The sequence below is a fragment of the Chiloscyllium plagiosum genome, chromosome 20 (assembly GCF_004010195.1).
Source record: "Chiloscyllium plagiosum isolate BGI_BamShark_2017 chromosome 20, ASM401019v2, whole genome shotgun sequence".
NCBI classification, from domain to species: domain Eukaryota; kingdom Metazoa; phylum Chordata; class Chondrichthyes; order Orectolobiformes; family Hemiscylliidae; genus Chiloscyllium; species Chiloscyllium plagiosum.
This window is the reverse complement of record NC_057729.1, coordinates 41,322,050-41,342,400: the sequence shown is the minus strand read 5'-3', so window position 1 is coordinate 41,342,400 and position 20,351 is coordinate 41,322,050. Positions and strand designations below refer to the sequence as shown.

General features: G+C 40.9%; 1 protein-coding gene across 3 annotated transcripts in view; it reads right to left on the bottom strand.

Annotated features, from left to right (window-relative positions):
• Positions 1 to 1,514: 1,514 nt before the first annotated feature.
• The window catches only part of manbal (mannosidase beta like), a 69,071-nt gene continuing 50,234 nt past the window's right edge, over positions 1,515 to 20,351 (bottom strand). For all 3 annotated transcript variants that reach the window (XM_043710608.1, XM_043710610.1, XM_043710606.1), the window contains exon 3: positions 1,515 to 1,976. In XM_043710608.1, the coding sequence (XP_043566543.1) occupies positions 1,794 to 1,976 (183 nt within the window). In that variant the 3' untranslated portion in view covers positions 1,515 to 1,793. The remainder of the gene's footprint in view (positions 1,977 to 20,351) is intronic.

Below are 20,351 nucleotides of genomic sequence, written 5' to 3'. Positions count from 1 at the left end.
AGTTCCAAACTTCCAGCTCAGCACTGTCCCCATGACTTGTCCTACCTGCCTATCTTCTTTTTCACCTATCACCTTCATCCCCTCCTCCACTCACTTATTGTACTCTCTGTTACTTTCTCCCCACCCTCACCCTCCTCTCACTTATCTCTCCACCCTTCAGGCTCTCTGCCTGTATTCCTGATGAAGAGCTTTTGTCCGAAACGTCGATTTTACTGCTCCTCGGATGCTGCCTGAACCGCTGTGCTTTTCCAGCACCACTCTAATCTAGACTCTGGTTTTCAGCATCTGCAGTCCTCATTTTTACCTAGGAGGAGAGAATCCTAACATCACCAGCAGATTAGTTGCCAATCACTACAGCCCCAAAAAAAACTTCTACTCACTCAGACAGTTTTGGCAAAATTATTGGCAGGCACTTTGCAGAACATTATGCTGCCTTGATGGAACCATTGATTTGTGGTCTAGTATCCTCATCTAGGAATGTAGCCAAAGTCATTAAAAAGTTGACACTATATCACATTATGTTTAAGATAAGTATGAGAAAAAAAATGGAGATAGTATGAGAAATATAATGTATTGTTTACACCATCAAGAAAGCAATATACCATGGACCAAACATATGCATAACTTTATGATACGTTCTATTTACATGACAGTTATGGCTGGTAAATCTGCAACAATGACTGACATCTGAATTAGATTCACACCAAAAGTAATATTCATAGAATCATATAACTGACTGCATAAAGACATTTCTTTACATCTCATGTCAGTCACAATTAACCTTAATTTTTTGCCAAACCACCATACAGTGGTAAGTTTTTCTTTATATCCTCTTTTAAGATTCCTTACAATGTTAAACACTTTCTGTGGATTCATGCCTTAACCTTCTTCACTGTAATAGTACATAGAGGCTTCTCTAATCACAGAACTGAGGGTGAAGTCTTATATGAATCTGTGCAAAATGGGCTATGGTGGAGATTTGTGGGGGAATTCAAGGAGAGGTCCAATAAGGCCCACCTTGGCATCAGGTGTAACTTGTGCCTTCTTCTATCCTTTCCATAAACAGCATGGTAGGTTTCTTGCTAGTAGCAGCGAGTTGCCAATTAGTGGGGTCATTGCTTGCAAATGCTTGACTGCTCAACTTGTCTTGTTAATATTTAGTCTTCTATCATACCAAACTCATCAAACAAGGTAGATGTTGAAAACATTTGACATGGAATCTTGAGTGAGTACCTGGAAAAATTCAGCTCACAGCTTGCCCTGAACGACCCCCATGTTGCACATAGAACACCAGCATGTCCATGAGCACCAGCTACATACACCCTAAATCCATCGACATTGGTAACTGATATGTGCCAAACCTTAATCCAATCCACTTCTGCATGGAATGAGCTGCCAGAGGAAGTGGTGGAGGCTGGTACAATTGCAATATTTAAAAGGCATCTGGAAGGATTCATGAATAGAGAATGATGTGGGCCAAGTGCAAATGGGACTAGATCAATTTAGGTTATCTGGTTGGCGTGGAAGAGTTGGACCGAAGGGTCTGTTTCCATGCTGTACATCTCTATGATTCTATGACTTCACTGCTACATCTTGGGCTGCACAGGCAACTTACTTGGTAATGCTTTAGCAAGGACAACGTGCACCCAGGAACATGCACCCAGCTCATGAATTGGACCAATGTGCATCTCTGGGCTCACATTACTTGCATTGCTGTTTAGCACAGCTGAAAAGGAAGGAAGCTTGCCATGGCTGATTCCAGTCTTCAGTTAAACAAGTGGAGTAGTCTTTCGTCAAAGGGTCCTGGCGTAGTAAGGCAAGGGCCGGCTCCCATACCAGTCCAGGGGCTGGGAAATGTAAATCATCCACTTCGGGTGGTCTGAGTCAGAATGCTGTCCACATAAGGAGTTAGGAGCTGAATGCTGGGCAGCCCACCACCTGCCTTGAGCCATTCTGTCCTGTGGCATGCTTTCTCCCTGGAAGGAAAGAAAGGCAGGCATTTAGAGAGATGAAAGGAATTGGTGCAACAATTACTTTTGGTGCAGGTGGGGAGGTGTCTTGAGCGAAGGATTAGGTAGCAGAGAGGGCATGCAGGTTCAGTGGTGCCAGGGTTGGGTTGGATGACAGTGAGTGAAAGAAGATATTGCAAGCAGTAGTGAGAGTGGTAGATCATGAGCCTTGCTGGGAGTTGGGTGCAGTGGCAGAAATGCAGTGAATGTGAGGTATTGGAGAGAAGATGGTGACACACTTACACTGGCGAAGTGAAAAAGGACATTGGCCTTCTTCCTACAGTGCTGGGCTTTCCTTCATATGTCTAAGACTGAACTGACCCAGGTGGTAACCTTGGACCAGGCAGGCATGGTTTCATGTCGTGGCCCCTGTTGCTGGTTCTGGAGGAAGAGGAAGTCACGTCCGTGCACAGCCCCATTCAGTAGGACCTGTCCACATATCTTGGCATCAAGTTCCCCATCTCTGTCACGTTTATGGCAAATGTCAGAAATGTCCAGGTTCACAATGGTCTTTTAAAGGTGGCATGGGCACAAGGAATGCTGGTGAATTCCAGGGTATTTGCTGTGTGGTAAGTTATTCAGGGAACTACATGAGGTAAGATGAGCTGGAATTGGACATGGGTAAGGGACAAATAATTACTGCAGTGAGTTTGGTAAGATACAATGACAGAACTCGCTAAGTGTCACAGTAAAACTTTCCAAAAACCTGATGCAATTCAGCCATAACCAAGAAAACATAAGATTTAGCCCTGAATCTTTCATTATAAAGAAAAAAATAAGAATTATTTGTGAATAAGTGACCATGAATTCTGTTGTGAATAATCCAAGGTTCTTCACACATTAAAACAAAATTAATATAAACATATCAAGAAAATGGTAGATTCAGTCCTGAGTCTTCTCATTTAAATAAAAAAAAGAATAATTTGTGGAAGAGTTGACACAGCTTCTTTTGTGAACAATGCCGATTCTTCACATGATAAAACAATTGCTGTAAAAATATATTTCAGGTGTAAAATTATTCGCAATGAGGAAATAAAGCACATTTTAAGACTTCTATGAGAAAAATAATCACATCTCCATTTACTGATCTGGTCATATAATTCTTGATTTACTGATGCAGTCTCAGATAGACTGACAGCTCAAGAAGCTTCTGCCCCAATTAAACCAGCAAAAATGATTGGCGTGGACACTATATCCAGCTTTTGTCTCTAACTTCACTTTCGCAGACCCAGTGTACAAACATTTCATTAAGTTTATTGATGCAGGGAGAACTGAGGGTTATTTTCTGTGTGGTGATAGCTGTTTTAAAAGTACACTTCACAATTGGAAAATTGTTATTCCAATATATATTGGTGAGGTTGGCATAAAGTGGATTCCACAGAGAAAACGGTCAATTTCTGCTGGTGCCTATATTATTTTGATTGGCTGTAATGATAACCTGCTTTTCATTCTTCAGATCCATAAGAAGCAAATGCAGCCACATCACAGAAATAAACACAATCAAGGAAACCTTTGATATTCTGACCTCCAGTTAAAATACTCACGTCAAGCTGTCATGTTTGCTTCTCACTGCAGAGGGCCATTTAGCATGAACAGTCTGCACTCATACAGCTTGTTTCTGCAGTCCCACAGTAAATTGCCAATCCACTCAGAAACCTATTACAGTATTATCTTTCATAATATTTAGAGCTAAAAATGTGAACATCCCTTTCACATTACAAATACAAAAAGTAGGATACCAGTAGAATGGTTGTGTAATAGAGATTGAATTTCAGACAGAGTGAGATACACAATAGTGGGATTTCTTCCCTTTTGAGGAGTGAAAAGTGCTCAAAAATCTCGTGTGCTACCTATCCGGTTTAAGTTTTGAGTCCTTTCCTCTTTCACAGTCTACAGTTGTGTTTAAACCAGGACGCAAGTACAATGGATCAGTTGTATATTTTAAACATCTCCCAATTTCCTTGACTTTAATAAAAGAAAATGAAGTGAATGAAAATAGCTAACTCACCTGCTGCCACTCGTTTACCATCCAGTGCAAGCTATTCCAAGTTGCCTCTAAATGTCCTCCCAGAGGTGATTCCATATTTTCCATACCCACAAGGTATCATCAGTTCCTTACTCCTCCTATTTTTGAAGGTATTTTTGCCAAGTCCACAGTTTTAAAAAATAATCAATGGATCCATTTATTCATGCACCTACTTAGCATCTTTTATAATCTTAGGAATACCAAAATGTTGTGCAGTCAACTAAGTAGTTGTAACGTGTCGTAATGGTACAGGAATGGAAGAGACAAATTAGGCACAGCAAGATTGCACCAGCAGCAATGAGATCATACTGATTTTAAAACTAATATTAAAGCGAAAACCTGCAGATACAAGAAATCTAAAATTAAAACAGAAAATGCTGGAAATACTCAGGCAGCATCAGTGCTAATGGGCTGAATTTTACAAGGCACTGTGGGCCCCACTACTCTCCTACCAGCTAAAAAGGTGGCCCAATCTTGACAGCTGCCCTAAAGCAATATATCACTGTAAGCCGAATTAACTGGTTTACGACAAGCCTTCTGCCCCTGTCCCAGGCGGAAGTCCCAAATTAGAGAGCTGTTGGCCAATCTAATAGGCTAACATCTGCACAAGATGGAAATGGTGGTGACAATGAGACTACTCACACTAAGGAGGTCAGGCAGGGTCAGGGTGCTCCTCTGGGCCTGATTCACTGAAAGGGTTAAATCCAGAGAAACACCACATATAAAGCCATTGGCCTTTTTGGATGGTATGGGTCTTGTTCTAATGCAGGTAAAATACAGGTCATGGTTTGGATGAGGCCCTTAGTGACCATTAAGTGGCTGCTTGGCCTCAATAGACATATGAGCTTCCTAACCACTCCTTCCGTAAAATTTCTGACAGGATGGCAGTGAACAGGCTGGCTGGTTGTTGTGGGGGGCGGGGGGGAGCATAAATCCAACCCAATGTTTCAGTTTCGTGAGGAATTTTTTCAGCTTTATTAGGGCAGTAGCAGAAATGGGTGATGTTACAGAGGTGGATGCATACTCTCTTAGTCCTGGAGAGAATATGGAGTAAGAAGCTTTAGTCCTGCCCAAACAAGGCTCAAGATTGAGAACCATTTGTTTGATCTCCAGGCAGTAGCTAATAGGACTGGTAAAAACAAGGACTGCAAATGCTGGAAGCCAGAGCCTAGATTAGAGTGGTGCTAGAAAAGCACAGCAGGTCAGGCAGCATCCGAGGAGCAGGAAAATCGACGTTTCGGGCAAAAGCCCTTCATCAGGAATAAATCTATTCCTGATGAAGGGCTTTTGCCCGAAATGTCGATTTTCCTGCTCCTCGGATGCTGCCTGACCTGCTATGCTTTTCCAGCACCACTCTAATCTAGATGCTAATAGGAATAGGCTGATGGCTCAGCTGGATCCAAGATAATGGCTTTGTTCCTCACAAGTTGCATTGAAGGACATTTTTACTCATCCACTCATGGATGTCAAACAACAGATCAGCGAGCATGGATGGTAGTGGCAAGTTAGAATATCATGCATATCATCTGATATTGTGTTTTTGAATAGTTACCAATGGCTATAATATAGTGGCACATAAATTAGAAAAACAAAGAGCCAAGGAAAGGTGGATGCCAGAGGTGATGATATGGGCTTTAGAGCAAGACACTGGATAGATAAGAATGGAATGAGGCAAAGACAGCTGCACTTACAGGTGGACAATGCACTACAGGTTTTGGAGAAGGATGGCACCATATCAAGTGTTACATTCAGATTGAGAACAATGAGTAGAGGTCATTTAGGCATAACTAGCCTGTCACAAACTATTCTTTTAAGAATATTTTTATATATGCATTGTTTTGCTTTTTTGCCTTGGTTTCTTATTAATATAAAATTTGTATTTGTAAGCGTTATACCTCTTGACAATTCCATAAGAATCTATGCTTGAACAGCTATAGGTCTTTTTGTGTCACATGGGCAAGAACTAGACTGGGAGAAAGTGAGGACTGCAGTTGCTGGAGATCAGAGCCATTCCTGATGAAGGGCTTATACCCGAAATGTCGATTTTCCTGGTCCTCGAATGCTGCTGGACCTGCTGTGCTTTTCCAACACCACACTCTGGACCAAGAACTAGATTAGCCAGCCTTCTAGATTTGTCCTGGATTCTCCCGAAATTGATGATTAATCTCTAGGATATTGATGCTAGCCATTCAGAGACAAATCATAGACATGGTTCAAAAAGTATTTTTCATTTGTTTTAAACATTAACCTTCTTTTAATATGTCATTTGACAGTCAAGATTGGGTGTTCTAGTTAATGTGGAAAAGTGGTGCACTACAAGGATGGAGCTATTGGGTGACCAATAGCAGGACCACAGAGGGAGGCAGCAGGTTTGTGGCCAACAGGTTGTGAGGAAACCTCCCAGAGTTGGCAATGCTACCTAGAATCCCTGACAACTTATTTGCAGCCGCAACTATGACATCGCCTGAAATGAAGTGACTACTGACAGCTGCAAGTCAAAATTCCCAAAGAGTCAGGCTGATATTCTGGATATTTGTTCCTCCTGTTTCACACAGAACAAGATTTAAAAAAAAAAACTTCTCACACTTAACTGAGCCTCATATGGCTAGGATCCTTGCCAGTAACTGTTGTTAATGGGTTTGATACTATGAGGGCCTTTGTAAGGTCTGCAGTTAAAATGATTGCCTGTCCTGGGGACTTGACTTAAACTTGACTCTACTTTTGTATTTCAGTCCCCTCCTTTGCAGCATCCAACCGTCCCCTATCCAAACTCAGGCTTGTTAAAACAGTGGGATATGAGGAGAGAGGAATGTGGACATACATTCACAACTTAGAAGTAAAATATCTGATACAATCATGGGCAGTATTTCCAACAGCAGCATTGTGCATCCGTATACAGAAGTTGTTGAAAAGGGAAATCAAGCACTTCTGCTTCAATGATTGAGGTCTCAGCAGGTTCTGAAGGCAAAGTGCCTTTTACAAGATGAACACAGTATATTATAGCTATTAGTCCTACAGGTACTTAAGAGTCAGGCAATTTGTGAATTGCCAGTCACATCAAAAAAGGAAGCCACTATTATGAGTTACTCTCAACATGCACTTCATGGATTGTTGATGCAGTAGTGACAATAGCACCTATCTGCATATTATTGCTCCTGTACCAGTCTGATGTTCACAAAGCTTCAGACTCTATAAGGAAGTCACTTCAACCAAAAGAAACTGTCAAGAGGTAACATGGCTGTCAGCTATTTATCTGTGACTCTCAGTCAAAGGAAATTTTGGTCACTTAAAAGCCAAATTGTTTTAAATGAGTTGGTGAGCTAGGAAAGAAATAACCAGTGACTTTATAGTGGTAGGCAAAGGTCATGTATTAGAAGCAAGCGCTAACAAATAAGTGCAGGTCCTTAAAAAGCCATTACCTCTAAAGTAATGAAGATCATATAAGCTTAATTGAGAAGGTAGAAGGAGCCAATGTCTTTATTTGTCAAGGTATCATAACAATTATATATTAAACCATTGCAACAGGTTGTCCAGTAGCCGGGAATACACGTCCCATTTGTAAATACCACAATAGGTACAAATTTATGCCAAACGAATGTTTTTTTTATGTAAAAAGCAGGAAGTGTTATACCAAATAATGAAGAGGATTATCAGTCAAAGGAATGGAATACAAGACAAGGTTTTCAGTATCATTATATTATATACCTGATATATAGTTCTCACAAATGGTCTTTGTACAACATGAGATTGGAGGCTGCGACTGACTAACCATGGACATCTACTACAAACCCACCAATCCCACAGCTACCTGGACTACACCTCCTCCCACCCTGCTTCCTGTAAAAATGCTATCTCTTACTCCCAATTCCTCCGCCTCTGCCATATCTGCTCCCAGGAGGACCAGTTCCACCATATAACACACCAGATGGCCTCTTTCTTCAAAGACCACAATTTCCCCTCCCATGTGGTCTACAATGCCCTCCAGCGTACCTTCACCCTTGGACCTCACCCCTCCCAACACAACACTGACAGAACTCCCCTGGTCCTCTCCACTCCACCAACCTCTGGATACAAGGCATCATCCTCTGCCACTTGCACCACCTAAAACAGAGCTCACCACTAGGGATGTATCTCCCTCCCCATCCCTATCTGTGTTTCAGAGAGACCATTCCCTCTGTGACTCCCTTGTCAGATCCATGGCCACCCCCCACCCCCCAACCAGCCCACACCCCACTCCAAGCACCTTTCCCTGCTAACACAAGAAGTGCAAAAGCTGTGCCTACATTACTCCCCTCACCTCCGTCCAAGGTCCCAATGGATCCTTCCACATCTGACAGAACGTTACTTGTGCTTCCACACACGTCATCTACTGAAGTTGTTGCACCCGATGTGGTCTCCTCTACCTCGGGGAGACAGGACGCAACTTGTGAATCATTTCAGAGAACATCTCTGGGACATCTGCACCAACAAACCCCACTGCCCCATGGCAGAACACTTCAACTCCCCCTTCCACCTCATCAAGGACATGCAGGTCCTGGGCCTCCACCAAACCCCAACTACCCTACGCCTGGAGGAAGAACACCTCATCTTCCACCTTCGGACCATGCAACCACATAGGATCAATGTGGATTTCGCCAGTTTCCTCATTTCCCCTCCCCCATCTTATCTCAGTACCAAGCCTCCAACCCAGCGCTGCCCTCTTGACTTGTCCATCTTCCTTCCCACCTATTCATTTCACCCTCCTCTCCAACCTATCATCTTCACCCCCCTACCTTCATCTACCTATCACATTCACAGCTACTGTGCCCCAACCCCACCCCCTTCCTTTTTACGTCTCAGCACCCTTCCCCCTCCCCCACTCCGGCCCACAAGCTAATTCCTGATGAAGGGCTTGTCGATTCTCCTGCTCCTCGGATGCTGCCTTACCTGCTGTGCCTTTCAAGCACTACACTCTTGACTCAGTCCCAGTTTATGTTCAGAAAGTTAAAATCCCCTACCAAAACTACCCTATTATTCTTACAGATAACTGAAATCTCCTTCCAAATTTGTTTCTCAATTTCCAGCTAACTATGAAGGTGTCTATAATACAATCCCAAGAAGGTGATCAACCCTTTCCTATTTCTCAGTTCCACCCAAATAACCTCCCTGGATATATTCCCAGGAATATCCTCCCTAAGTATGGCTGTAATGCTATCCCTTATTAAAAACGTCACTCCCCCTCCTCTCTTGCCTCCCTTTTTATCCTTCCTGTAGCATTTGTATCCTGGAACAGTCATGTCAGTCCTGTCCATCTCTGAGCCATGTTTCTGTAATTGCTAGGATATCCCAGTCTCACGTTCCCAACCATGCTCTGAGTTCATCTGCCTTCCCTATTAGGCCTCTTGTATCAAAATAAATGCAGTTTAATTTATCAATTCTACCTCATTCTCTGCTTTGTTCCTTCCAGCTCTGACTCGTTGACTTGCTCCTTTCCCTAACTGTACCAGTCTCAGATTGATCTCTTTCCTCACTATTTCAATGGCTCCCACTCCCCTATCTTACTTGTTTGAATCCTCCTGAGCAGCTCTAGCAAATCTCCCTGTCAGCATATTAGTTCTCTTCCAATTCATGTGCAATCCATCCTTCTTGTACAGGTCACTTCTACCCCAGAAGAGATTCCAATGATCCAAAAATGTGAACCCTTCTCCCATACACCAGCTCCTCAGCCATGCATTCATCTGCTCTATCCTCCTATTCCTGCCCTCACTAGTTCGTAGCACTGGGAGTAATCCTTGAGGACCTCCTTTTTAAATTCCAACTTTCTATATTCTCCCTTCAGAATCTCATCCTTTTCCCTTCCTATTTCACTGGTTCCAATGTATACAATTACCCCCTGATGGTCTCGCTCCCCCTCTCTTCACCCTCTCTGAGGCATCCTTGATCCTGGCACCAGGGAGACAAACACCATTCTGATTTTTCACTGCTGGCCACAGAAACATCTGCCTGTGTCTCTGTCTAGAGAATCCCTTATCATAATCAATCACTTTGAACCTGCTGTACTGCATTACATTAGAGTTAGGCTCAATACCAGAAACTTGGCTGTTCACGCTCCGTCTCCATCTACAGTTTCCAAGACAGCGCACTTGCTTGAGATGGGGATAGCCACAGTACATTCCTGCACAACCTGCCTACCGCTCTTACCTTTGCTGGAGTTAACTCATCTATGTGACTGTATCTGTTGCTTTTCTCCCGTCCTATAACTGCCATCCATCACACTCCCTAGCTCTTGTAAATTCCTCATTTCCTGTAACTGTCATTCCAACCAATTCATTCAATCTCATACGATTCGCAACCAAACACACTTCCTGCAGCCATACTCCTTAGTAGCATGTAAACTCTCCCTAAACTCCCACATCCGATAGGAAGTGCATATCACTCCACTAAAGGCCACCTTTGCTCCTTCACAATCGCCACACCCAGAAAATAGCACCATTGGTTTGCTCTAAAAAGAGTGCTCCAGACTAACTTAGTACTTTCAGATGGTATTTTTAAAATGTAATCAAGAAACAGATTTCAATAAAACATATAATCACAAAACAACCCATCTACTTACTACTGTAAACTAACAGCAAGGTTACACATTAAAAAAATGCACTATCTGTTTCTGTGCTGTGAGCTTTTCAACACAGGTTCCTCCAAGATCAGTTATGAATTTCACTGATTGTTAATTTTCCCAGATGCACTCCGATGTCCAGCGATATATGAATTCAAACAGCAAAGGCAGTAACTGCGCAGACTCACTGCTGTATCGGTTAGCAGTGTGGGTTTCCTACTCTCTTTCTCCCTCACTGACCATGTGCTTACTGTTTTTGTCTGTCCTTCTCCCTTTTAAAAGTGCTATGGTTCGACTCTTTATTCTCCAAAGTTCCAAAACAATGCAACAGCATATAAAACAGCAATTGTTGATCCTGGAATTTGAGGAAATCACCTCCAACACCTAAAATACCTCAAAAAGGACCAGCTCTTACAGCCACCATTTTTTCCATCCTCTGTCTTGGATTACCCAGAATCATTTCAACCTTTTGAGTTCTCTAGGAAAACTGGATACCTTCAACTGCACATATCTGCAAAGAATAATCATCAGAGAAACTATCACATCTTTAGTAATGAAGATGTTAACAGTACACTGCAATTTGACCATATGTTCCCAGGCATCCTATGCTTAACTAAAGGAAGGACATGAATAATGGTAGTACTAATCTGGTGTTATAAATATGAGGTTTATAAGATAGTTATGTTTTGGAACTGTGTCTTAAAATTATGGTGAGGTGAAGGTGATTATGTGATTGTTCTGCAGTCTAGGAGAAAGTAAGGACTGCAGATGCTGGAGATCAGAGCTGAAAAGTATGTTGCTGGAAAAGCGCAGCAGGTCAGGCAGCATCCAAGGAGCAGGAGAATCCTGAAGAAGGGCTTATGCCCAAAACGTCGATTTTCCTGCTCCTTGGATGCTGCCTGACCTGCTGCGCTTTTCCAGCAACACATTTTTCAGCTTTGTTCTGCAGTCTGACTGATACTATTCCTGGATCATTTTATTGTTAGGGATTAAAGGAAGGCTTACATTATTTAACTCCAAAGAAGATATTACTTACTGCTAATGGCAGCAGGCTATGTGTTAACAACGGAGGCCAAAAGTCTCCAAAGCCATGTGGGATTTGAACACATCAGCTTCAAAACAGTTGCACATCAAACTGTCCATTTAGTTCCAAGGTGAGATTCAGAGAGTTTGCCAATTGGATAAGTCGAGTCATAGAGTTAAGTGATGTACAGCATGGAAACATACCCTTTGGTCCAACTCATCCATGCCAACCAGACATCCCAACCTAATCTAGTCCCATTTGCCAGCACTCGGCCCATAAACCCTTCCTATTCATATACCCATCCAGATACCTTTTAAATGCTGCAATTGTACTAGCCTTTACTACTTCCTCTGGCAGCTCATTCCATACATGCATCACCCTCCGCGTGAAAACGTTGCCCCTTAGGTCCCTTTTATATCTTTCCCCTCTCACTGTAAACCTATGTCCTCTAGTTCTGGACTCCACCACCTCAGGAGAGCCCCTCATAATTTTGTAAACCTCTATAATGCCACCCCTCAGCCTCCAACGGTCCAGGGAAAACAGCCCTAGCCTATTCAGCCTCTCCCTTTAGCTCAAATCCTCCAAACCTGGCAACATCCTTGTAAATCTTTTCTGAACCCTTTCAAGTTTCACAACATCCTTGCGATAGGAAGGAGATCTGAATTGCACGCAATATTCCAAACGTGGCCTAACCAACGTTCTGTACAGCCACAACATGACCTTCCGACTCCTATTCTCAGTACTCTCATGCAATATTCCAACAGTACAGCCACAACATGACCTCCCACCTCCTGTACTCAATTTTCTGGCCAATAAAGGAAAGCATACCAAACGCCTTCTTCACTATCCTATCTACCTGCGACTCCACTTTCAAGGAGTTATAAACCCGCACTCCAAGGTCTCTTTATTCAGCAACAGTCCCTAGGACCTTACCATTAAGTATATAAGTCCTGCTAAGATTTGCTTCCCAAAATGCAGCACCTCACATTTCTCTAAATTTAACTCCATCTGCCACTCCTCAGCCATCTCCTCACTCCTCCTGGCCCATCTGGTCAAGATCCTGTTGTAATCTGAGGTAACCTTCTTCACTGTCCATTTCCCCTCCAATTTTGGTGTCATCTGCAAACTTACTAACTGTACCTCCTATGTTCACATCCAAACCATTTATATAAATGACAAAACGTAGAGGACCCAGCACCGATCCTCGAGGTACTCCACTGGTCACAGGCCTCCAGTCTGAAAAACAACCCTCCACCACCACTCTCTGTCTTCTACCTTTGAGCCAGTTCTGTATCCAAATGGCTAGTTCTCCCTGTATTCCATGAGATCTAACCTTGCTAACCAGTCTCTCATGGGGAACCTTGTTGAATGCCTTATTGAAGTCCATATAGATCACATCTACTGCTCTGCCCACATCAATCTGTTTTGTTACTTTTTCAAAACACTCAATCAAGTTTGTGAGACATGAATTCATCATGCACAAAACCATGCTGACTATCCCTAATCGGTCCTTGCCTTTCCAAGTATGTGTAAATCATGTCCCTCCCCTCCAACAACATACCCACCACCAATATCAGGCTCACCGATCTATAGTTTCCTGGCTTGTCCTTACCACCTTTCATAAATAATGGTGCCACGTTACCAATCTCCAGTCTTCTGCCACTTTACCTGTGATGATCTTTGGTACAAATATCTCAGCAAGGGGGCCAGCAACCACTTCCCTAGTTTCCCACAGAGTTCTCAGGAACACCTGATCAGGTCCTGGGGATTTATCCACCTTTATGTGTTTCAAGACATCCAGCACCTCCTCCTCTGTAATTTGGACATTTTTCAAGATGTCACCATCTCTGGATGTAGGTTTGCTCGTTGATGTTTTGTCACCATACTAGGTAACATCTTCAGTGAGCCTTTGGATGAAACACTGCTGGTGTTTCCTGCTTTCTATTTATATGTTTTTGTTTCCTTGGGTTGGTAATGTCATTTCCTGTTCTTTTTCTTGGAGGGTGGTAAATGGGATCCAAGTCAATGTGTTTGAAGATCGAGTTCCAGTCGGAATATCATGCTTCTAGGAATTCTCGTGGATGTCTCTGTTTAGCTTGTTCTAGGATGGATATGGTGTCTCAGTTGAAGTGGTGTCCTTCCTCATCTGTATGTAAGGATACTAGTGAGAGAGGGTCATGTCGTTTTGTGGCTAGTTGATGTTCACGTATCCTGGTGGCTAGTTTTCTGTCTGGTTGTCCAATGTAGTGTTTGTTACAGTTCTTGCACAGTATTCTGTAAATGACATTAGTTTTGCTTGTTGTCTGTATAGAATCTTTCAGGTCCATTAGCTGCTGTTTTAGTGTGTTGTTGGGTTTGTGGGCTACCATGATGCCAAGTGGTCTGAGTAGTCTGGCAACAACTCTAACAACAAACACATTGACTTGGATTCCATTTACCACCCCCTGAGAAAAAGAACAGGAAATGTCATCACCATAAGAAATGACATCACCACAGGAAATAACATCGCCAACCCAAGGAAACCCAAACATATAAATAGAAAGCAGGAAACACCAGCAGTGCTTTGTCCGGAGGCTCACTGAAGATGTAACCTAGTATGGTGACGAAACATCTGAAAATGAACCTTCCAGTTCAACGATCAAATCTACATCCAAAACCTCAACCTGAACCTCAAATCTTCTCAAATCGTGATGTCACCATCTCTTTTCCCACATTCTATACTTTTCATTTCCTTTTGCACAGTAAATATTGATGCAAAATACTCATTTAATATCTCCCCCATCTCCTGCAGCTCCACACAAAGGCCACCTTGCTGATCTTTGAGGGACCCTATTCTCTCCCTAGTTACCCTTTTGTCCTTAATGTTTTCTTAAAAAAAGTATTCTCCTTAACTCAATTTGCCAAAGTTATCTCTTGTACCTTTTTGCCCTCCTGATTTCTCTCTTATGTTTCCTCTACTGCCTGTATACTCTAAGGATTCACCCAATCTCTCCTGTCTATACTTGACATATGCTTCCTTCTTTTTCTGAACTAAATCCTCAATTTCTCTGGTCATCCAGCATTCTCTATACCTGCCAGCCTTTCCTTTCACCCCAACATGAATATATTGTTTCTCGATTCTCATTATCTCATTTCTGAAGGCTTCCCATTTTCCAGCCATCTCTTTACCTGTGAACATTTGCATCCAATCATCTTTTGAAAGTTCTTGCTTAATACTGTCAAAATTAGCTTTCCTCCAATTTAGAAATTCAATTGTTAGATCTGGTCTATGTAATTGGCTGAATGGTTGGAGGCAGAGAGTGATGGTGGCGAGTTGCTTTTCAGATTGGAAGCCTGTCACCAGCAAGGTTCCACAGGGATTGGTTCTGGGTCTCCATTTATGCAAATGATTTGGATGAGAATATAAAATGCATTGTTAGTAAATTTTCCGCTGACACCAAAATTGGGGGTGGCATAGTAAACAGTGAGGGTGTTTTTCTAAGATTACAAAGGGACTTTGATAAGATAGGTCAATATGCTGAAGAGTGGCAGATGGAGTTCAGTCTGGATAAATGCGAGGTATTGCATTATGGTACAATAAGGCTCAGGCTTATACAATTAATGGGAGGGAAATTTGCTACAATTTGGGCAGTGTTGTTGAACAGAGAGACCTAGGGGTTCAGGTACATAATTCTTTTATTTATGAAATCATGAGGGGTATAAATAGGGTTAATGGTAGGCATCTTTTCCCTAGGATGGGGGATTTCAAGACTAGGGGACAAATTTTTAATGTGAAAGGAGACAGACTTAAAAAAGATATGTGGGGCAAAGTTTTTAAAGAGAAGGTGATTCACATACGGAATGAAGAGATGTGGGCAATGTTTAAAAGATACTTGGATCAAATACATGAATAGGAAAAGTTTGGAGGGATATGGACCAGAAGCAGGCAGGTGGGATGAGGTTAGTTTGTGATTATGTTTGGCATGGACTAATTGGAGCAAGGAATCTGTTTCTGTGCTGTATGATTCTATGAAAGAGAGTTGAGTTCTCAAAGATAGCCAATTAGTAATTCCACTGACATCGATGGCCATTTGATTCACATTGTCATGGAGAAGGAATAAATGGAAGCCACACCTTCCAACTCCATTTTGAATTAGCCTCCATCCTTTCTCCCTACCCTTGCCTTCCTCATTGGTGGTTTGCATTGTCCTTCATGGGCTTTGCATGTAAATTGATCAATTGGGAAAATAGGTGATTTATTGGTGTGTTTAATCATTGAAAAATGCTGCAGGTAATTTGGTGATGAGAAAAGCTGATGTGTGTGATAGCACTGCTAGATATATTTTTAAAAATCTGCGAATGCAATTATAAAAATTGAAGTTATAGGCTATCGAAGTTCATGATAGAGTTTTGAGTCTATCTAGATTCAAGATCGAGTGTTTCAGCTAAAATCAAAAGAAGCTTCACTGGATTGCCTCGAAGAAATACAAGTGGGAATTTGTGCTTGGGTGAAAAAGACAAAACTCATAGGAGTTAAAGTGGGATTGGAAGAATCAAACTAGTTTGTGCTTGAGGGAGAGTCTGCGAAAAGAAAGGCTTGCTGAGAAAGACAGCTCAAAGATTGCATGTTCCCAGACTGAGGAAGAAAATATTTAGAATAAACTCTCAAGAGCTAAGAATCACTTTGAATTGATTCTGAACAATATGAATGTATTCCAAGAGTATTTTTCCCTTGGTTCAGGCTAGGAGTTAGGAGATATTCCAATCTGCAATTTACAGAATAGCTAAAAAGACTGTTTGGTAAATAGATTTATTTTAGTCAGCTGTCACTCTAAACATCTAAAATCATGAAATATTGATGTATTATTCTTTCAGTTATTATCTGGAAATTCCACAAACCTTTTTTAAAAAAGGTCATAAATCTCTTCAGGGATTGTAACACTGCATAGTGTACTTGTATAGAAACATCACCCGTGCACATAAAAATAAATGCATTTTCAAAATGTCTTGCATTGCTTTCACTCCCCAGGTATTGCAACTGTTTAGATCAATTTTTAAGAGGAATGGAATATTTTCATTAGCTGTGATGGCAATTACATCAGCTGGTGCCAAAATACTTCTTTCCCTTGGCTGAGGTTACTGCTGGTAACTTCTGTAATACAGCATTATTAAACAATGATAACTGTATATCACAGTAGGCTCTGTTTGGCCAAAAATACATCAACAAAAGCAAACTTTATATTAACTTAATTGATCCATGTCTATTTCTACTTTAGTAGCAAGGATTCTTTTGTCCTGTTGTACATTCAGCTCAGTTTTAACTAGAGTTTACACTGCTGTCAAACCTGAGAAACCAGTCACAAAAACCACCTGGGCACATTTACCAGAAATATCAGTGATCTAGTCAGTTGTGATAAAGTAGTCTCTGTCAATATTTGTGACTGTCAATGGTTGATGTAAGAGTTCTGTTGGATTCCATTCCTTTCCTAAACTTTGTTCAGTTCAGTACAGAATTCTACTCAATACAAGCATTTTATTTGAACACTCCTCCAAATTCTGCTCATATGATGTGGGACTATTCTCAACCCGTTTATTTATCAACACATTTAAAACAAGGAAGTAAATTTTTCTTCTCTCCCAGTCCCTGAGAATTCATAGAACAGCTGCACTTAATGAAAGAAGATTATTTTAAAAGGGTACTATTCAAAAATAACCTTATATCTACAGAATTAGTAAAGACTACATAAGCAACAATTTTGCAGCACAACCATCTTGATAGAAAATGTAATAATAAACAGAAGGTTCAGCTTTATAATCATGAAGCGATTACTTTTCTTTCAATAAGTTGACACACTCTACAGTATCTGCACAGGCAAAGTAAATGAAGCATTTTTGTCACATTATACCATTTATTCCAAAAGTTTGTATTACGATCTCAATGGAGACCAATAACATTTGAAGAGAAATTCAATTCCCAGTAAATAACTGATAGGACCAAACATCATCGTTTCATATTTTAAATAAAAATAACTTTACTACTCAAGAATTAAACAAAGTAAGTTCTATTAACACTATAATTGTACTGTACTTTAGACTCAAAACCCTCAGCAGAAATGCTGATACAGCAATCTGTGTGCTTTAACTTTCACTAAGAGTTCCCAATGCATTGCCCTGATCTCAAGTGTTCTTTTACTTTTCTAGGAACCGAATGAAAGTATGCACAACTCTCTCAAATTAATTTCTATTTAGTGTTCCACTTATTCAGAGGTATAATATCTTATGGGATACTTCTACTAGCAATCAGATAAGAAACTCTGCAACTCCCCTTCAATGTCTCTCAATTGTGGATTCCTCAACTCAAGCATGGCCTCACTTGCATTCTCGCTATTGGCTTTTAAAATCAATATTAAAAATCACAACACCTGGTTATGGGCCAATAGGTTGATTGGAAGTACAATGAAAGAAGTTCTGGGATTTACATCTTAATGAATCAAAACCTGAAACCCATTCTAAGTGATTAAAGACTTAACAGCAATTGAGATTTGTTCAATAAATTGCATCAGTTGTAGGCACTTTGATCTTTTACTGTAAATTGTGTGTCCTATGATCCTGCCCCACTAGCTACTGGATGAAGGAGCAGTGCTTCGAAAGCTTGTACTTCCAAATAAACCTGTTGGACTATAACCAAGGTGTTGTAACTTTTTAACTTTGTCCATCCAAGTCCAACACTGGCACCTCCACATTATGCCTTTTAAAATCAGAAGAGTCTCTTCGTTTCTTATAACCTTCATTCTTCCAGCTGTTCTGTAATTCCTGGCAGGTTTTCTCTGTCAGTTTCAAAGCTGCTCCTAAGTGGGTTGCTGGTTTGTGAGAGAACACTCAGATAAAGCCCAAAACATATCAGTGACTCCCTGCTAACTCATTTCCATAGAACATGCCTTACCTTCCAAACTGATGTGTAAATAAACAATGTTTTATCTTTTGAGTTTTGGAGCCATGCTAATAATCAACTGTAAACATTCTGCCTCTGCCAAAGACATCCAGAGAGTGATCACCCATTGCTTAAGATTTTCCAACTTTCAACTCTGAACTTATTAAAACTGGCTATCCTTTGATTGGTATGGGAAGTTTGTTTACCAGCTTCTCAAGCAGGTGATCCTCTTTGTAGGTCATAGAAGAGTACAGCACAGGATTGGACCCTTCAGCCTATGAACATGATGGCAAATTAAACTAATCCCTTCCACCTGTCATTGGTCCATTCTTTGCATATTCATGTGCTTATCTACAAGTCCCTGAACCGTCCCTATCGTATCTACCTTCACCATCACTAATGGCAGCACGTTCCAGACTCTTATCACTCTCTGTGTTAGGAAAAACTTGCCCCTCACATCCCCTTTGAACTTCCCCCTCTCACCTTAAGTGGATGCCCCCCAGTATTAGAAAATTCACCTCTGGGGTAAAAGATTCTGACCATCATTTTATCTGACATTTAAGAATTTAAATCCCCAAGTTAAACGTCATACTTGTAAAGCATGTAAATTGGGACAGAGGTAATGGTGTAGTGATAATGTCATCCAATCAGAGACTCGGTTAAGCTTTGGAAATTTGGGTTCAAATCTCACCATAGTTACGATAAAACTGAGTCTCCTACAGTCAGATTTAATTCTAATTCAAATCAACTAGGTAAAAAACAATGACTGCGGATGCTGGAAACCAGATTCTGGATTAGTGGTGCTGGAAGAGCACAGCAGTTCAGGCAGCATCCGAGGAGCAGTAAAATCGACCTTTTGGGCAAAAGCCCTTCATCAGGAATGATGAAGGGCTTTTGCCCGAAACGTCGATTTTACTGCTCCTTGGATGCTGCCTGAACTGCTGTGCTCTTCCAGCACCACTAATCCAGAATCTAATTCAAATCAGCCTACCTCCATTTGTAGTATGCAGTATGATAAATTATATTTCATATAGATTTAAGAATCAATTAATTTACATTCATCAATTTATTTCAGCCTTCTCTACTGACAGCTTGAAAGGAGAAGGTCAAGATTAATAAAATAAAAGCATGATAAAAATTTAATGAAAGATCCAGTATGTATTTCTCAACACGTTTTATAGTTCAGATTTACTGCTATTTTCACATAGATCTGAAATAATTTGAATGTGTTTGTGCAAATCTGGAAAGATAACATGGTATTCAAATGCTCAGCTGTTTCTCAAGAATGTTGTGGAAATTCCCAATAGAGGGCAAAATAAAACAGGCTTGAATTTGTGCTGGTTGCAATAAAAGTCCAACTGCATTTTCTCAACTTCTTAATTTTTTTCCAGAGAAAGCAAAGATTTTTCCCGTTTTCAAATAACAAAGTGAGGCACTGCATATCTGTACAAGCATAAATCCACAGACAATCTGAATTCCAGTAAAATCCATCGAATTACTCAGTTCTGCAGATTACACTACACAATTTCATTATGGTACCAAATTCAGACTGCTAGCTTTAAGTGTAAATTCCTGATACAAATATTCCAGATACAAAATATTTACTAACAATACGCATTAATTTTCATATATAGTTACATCTGGCTGTTACTGTCCAGATTCACAAATCCTTTGTACCCTGAATAGCTCCGTACATTTTAAAGCTAGATTCTGGTAATGCAAACCAACTGTTTACATTCCTGGTATAAAGAAAATAAGAAGAACAGTAACAAAATTCATCTATATTTAAC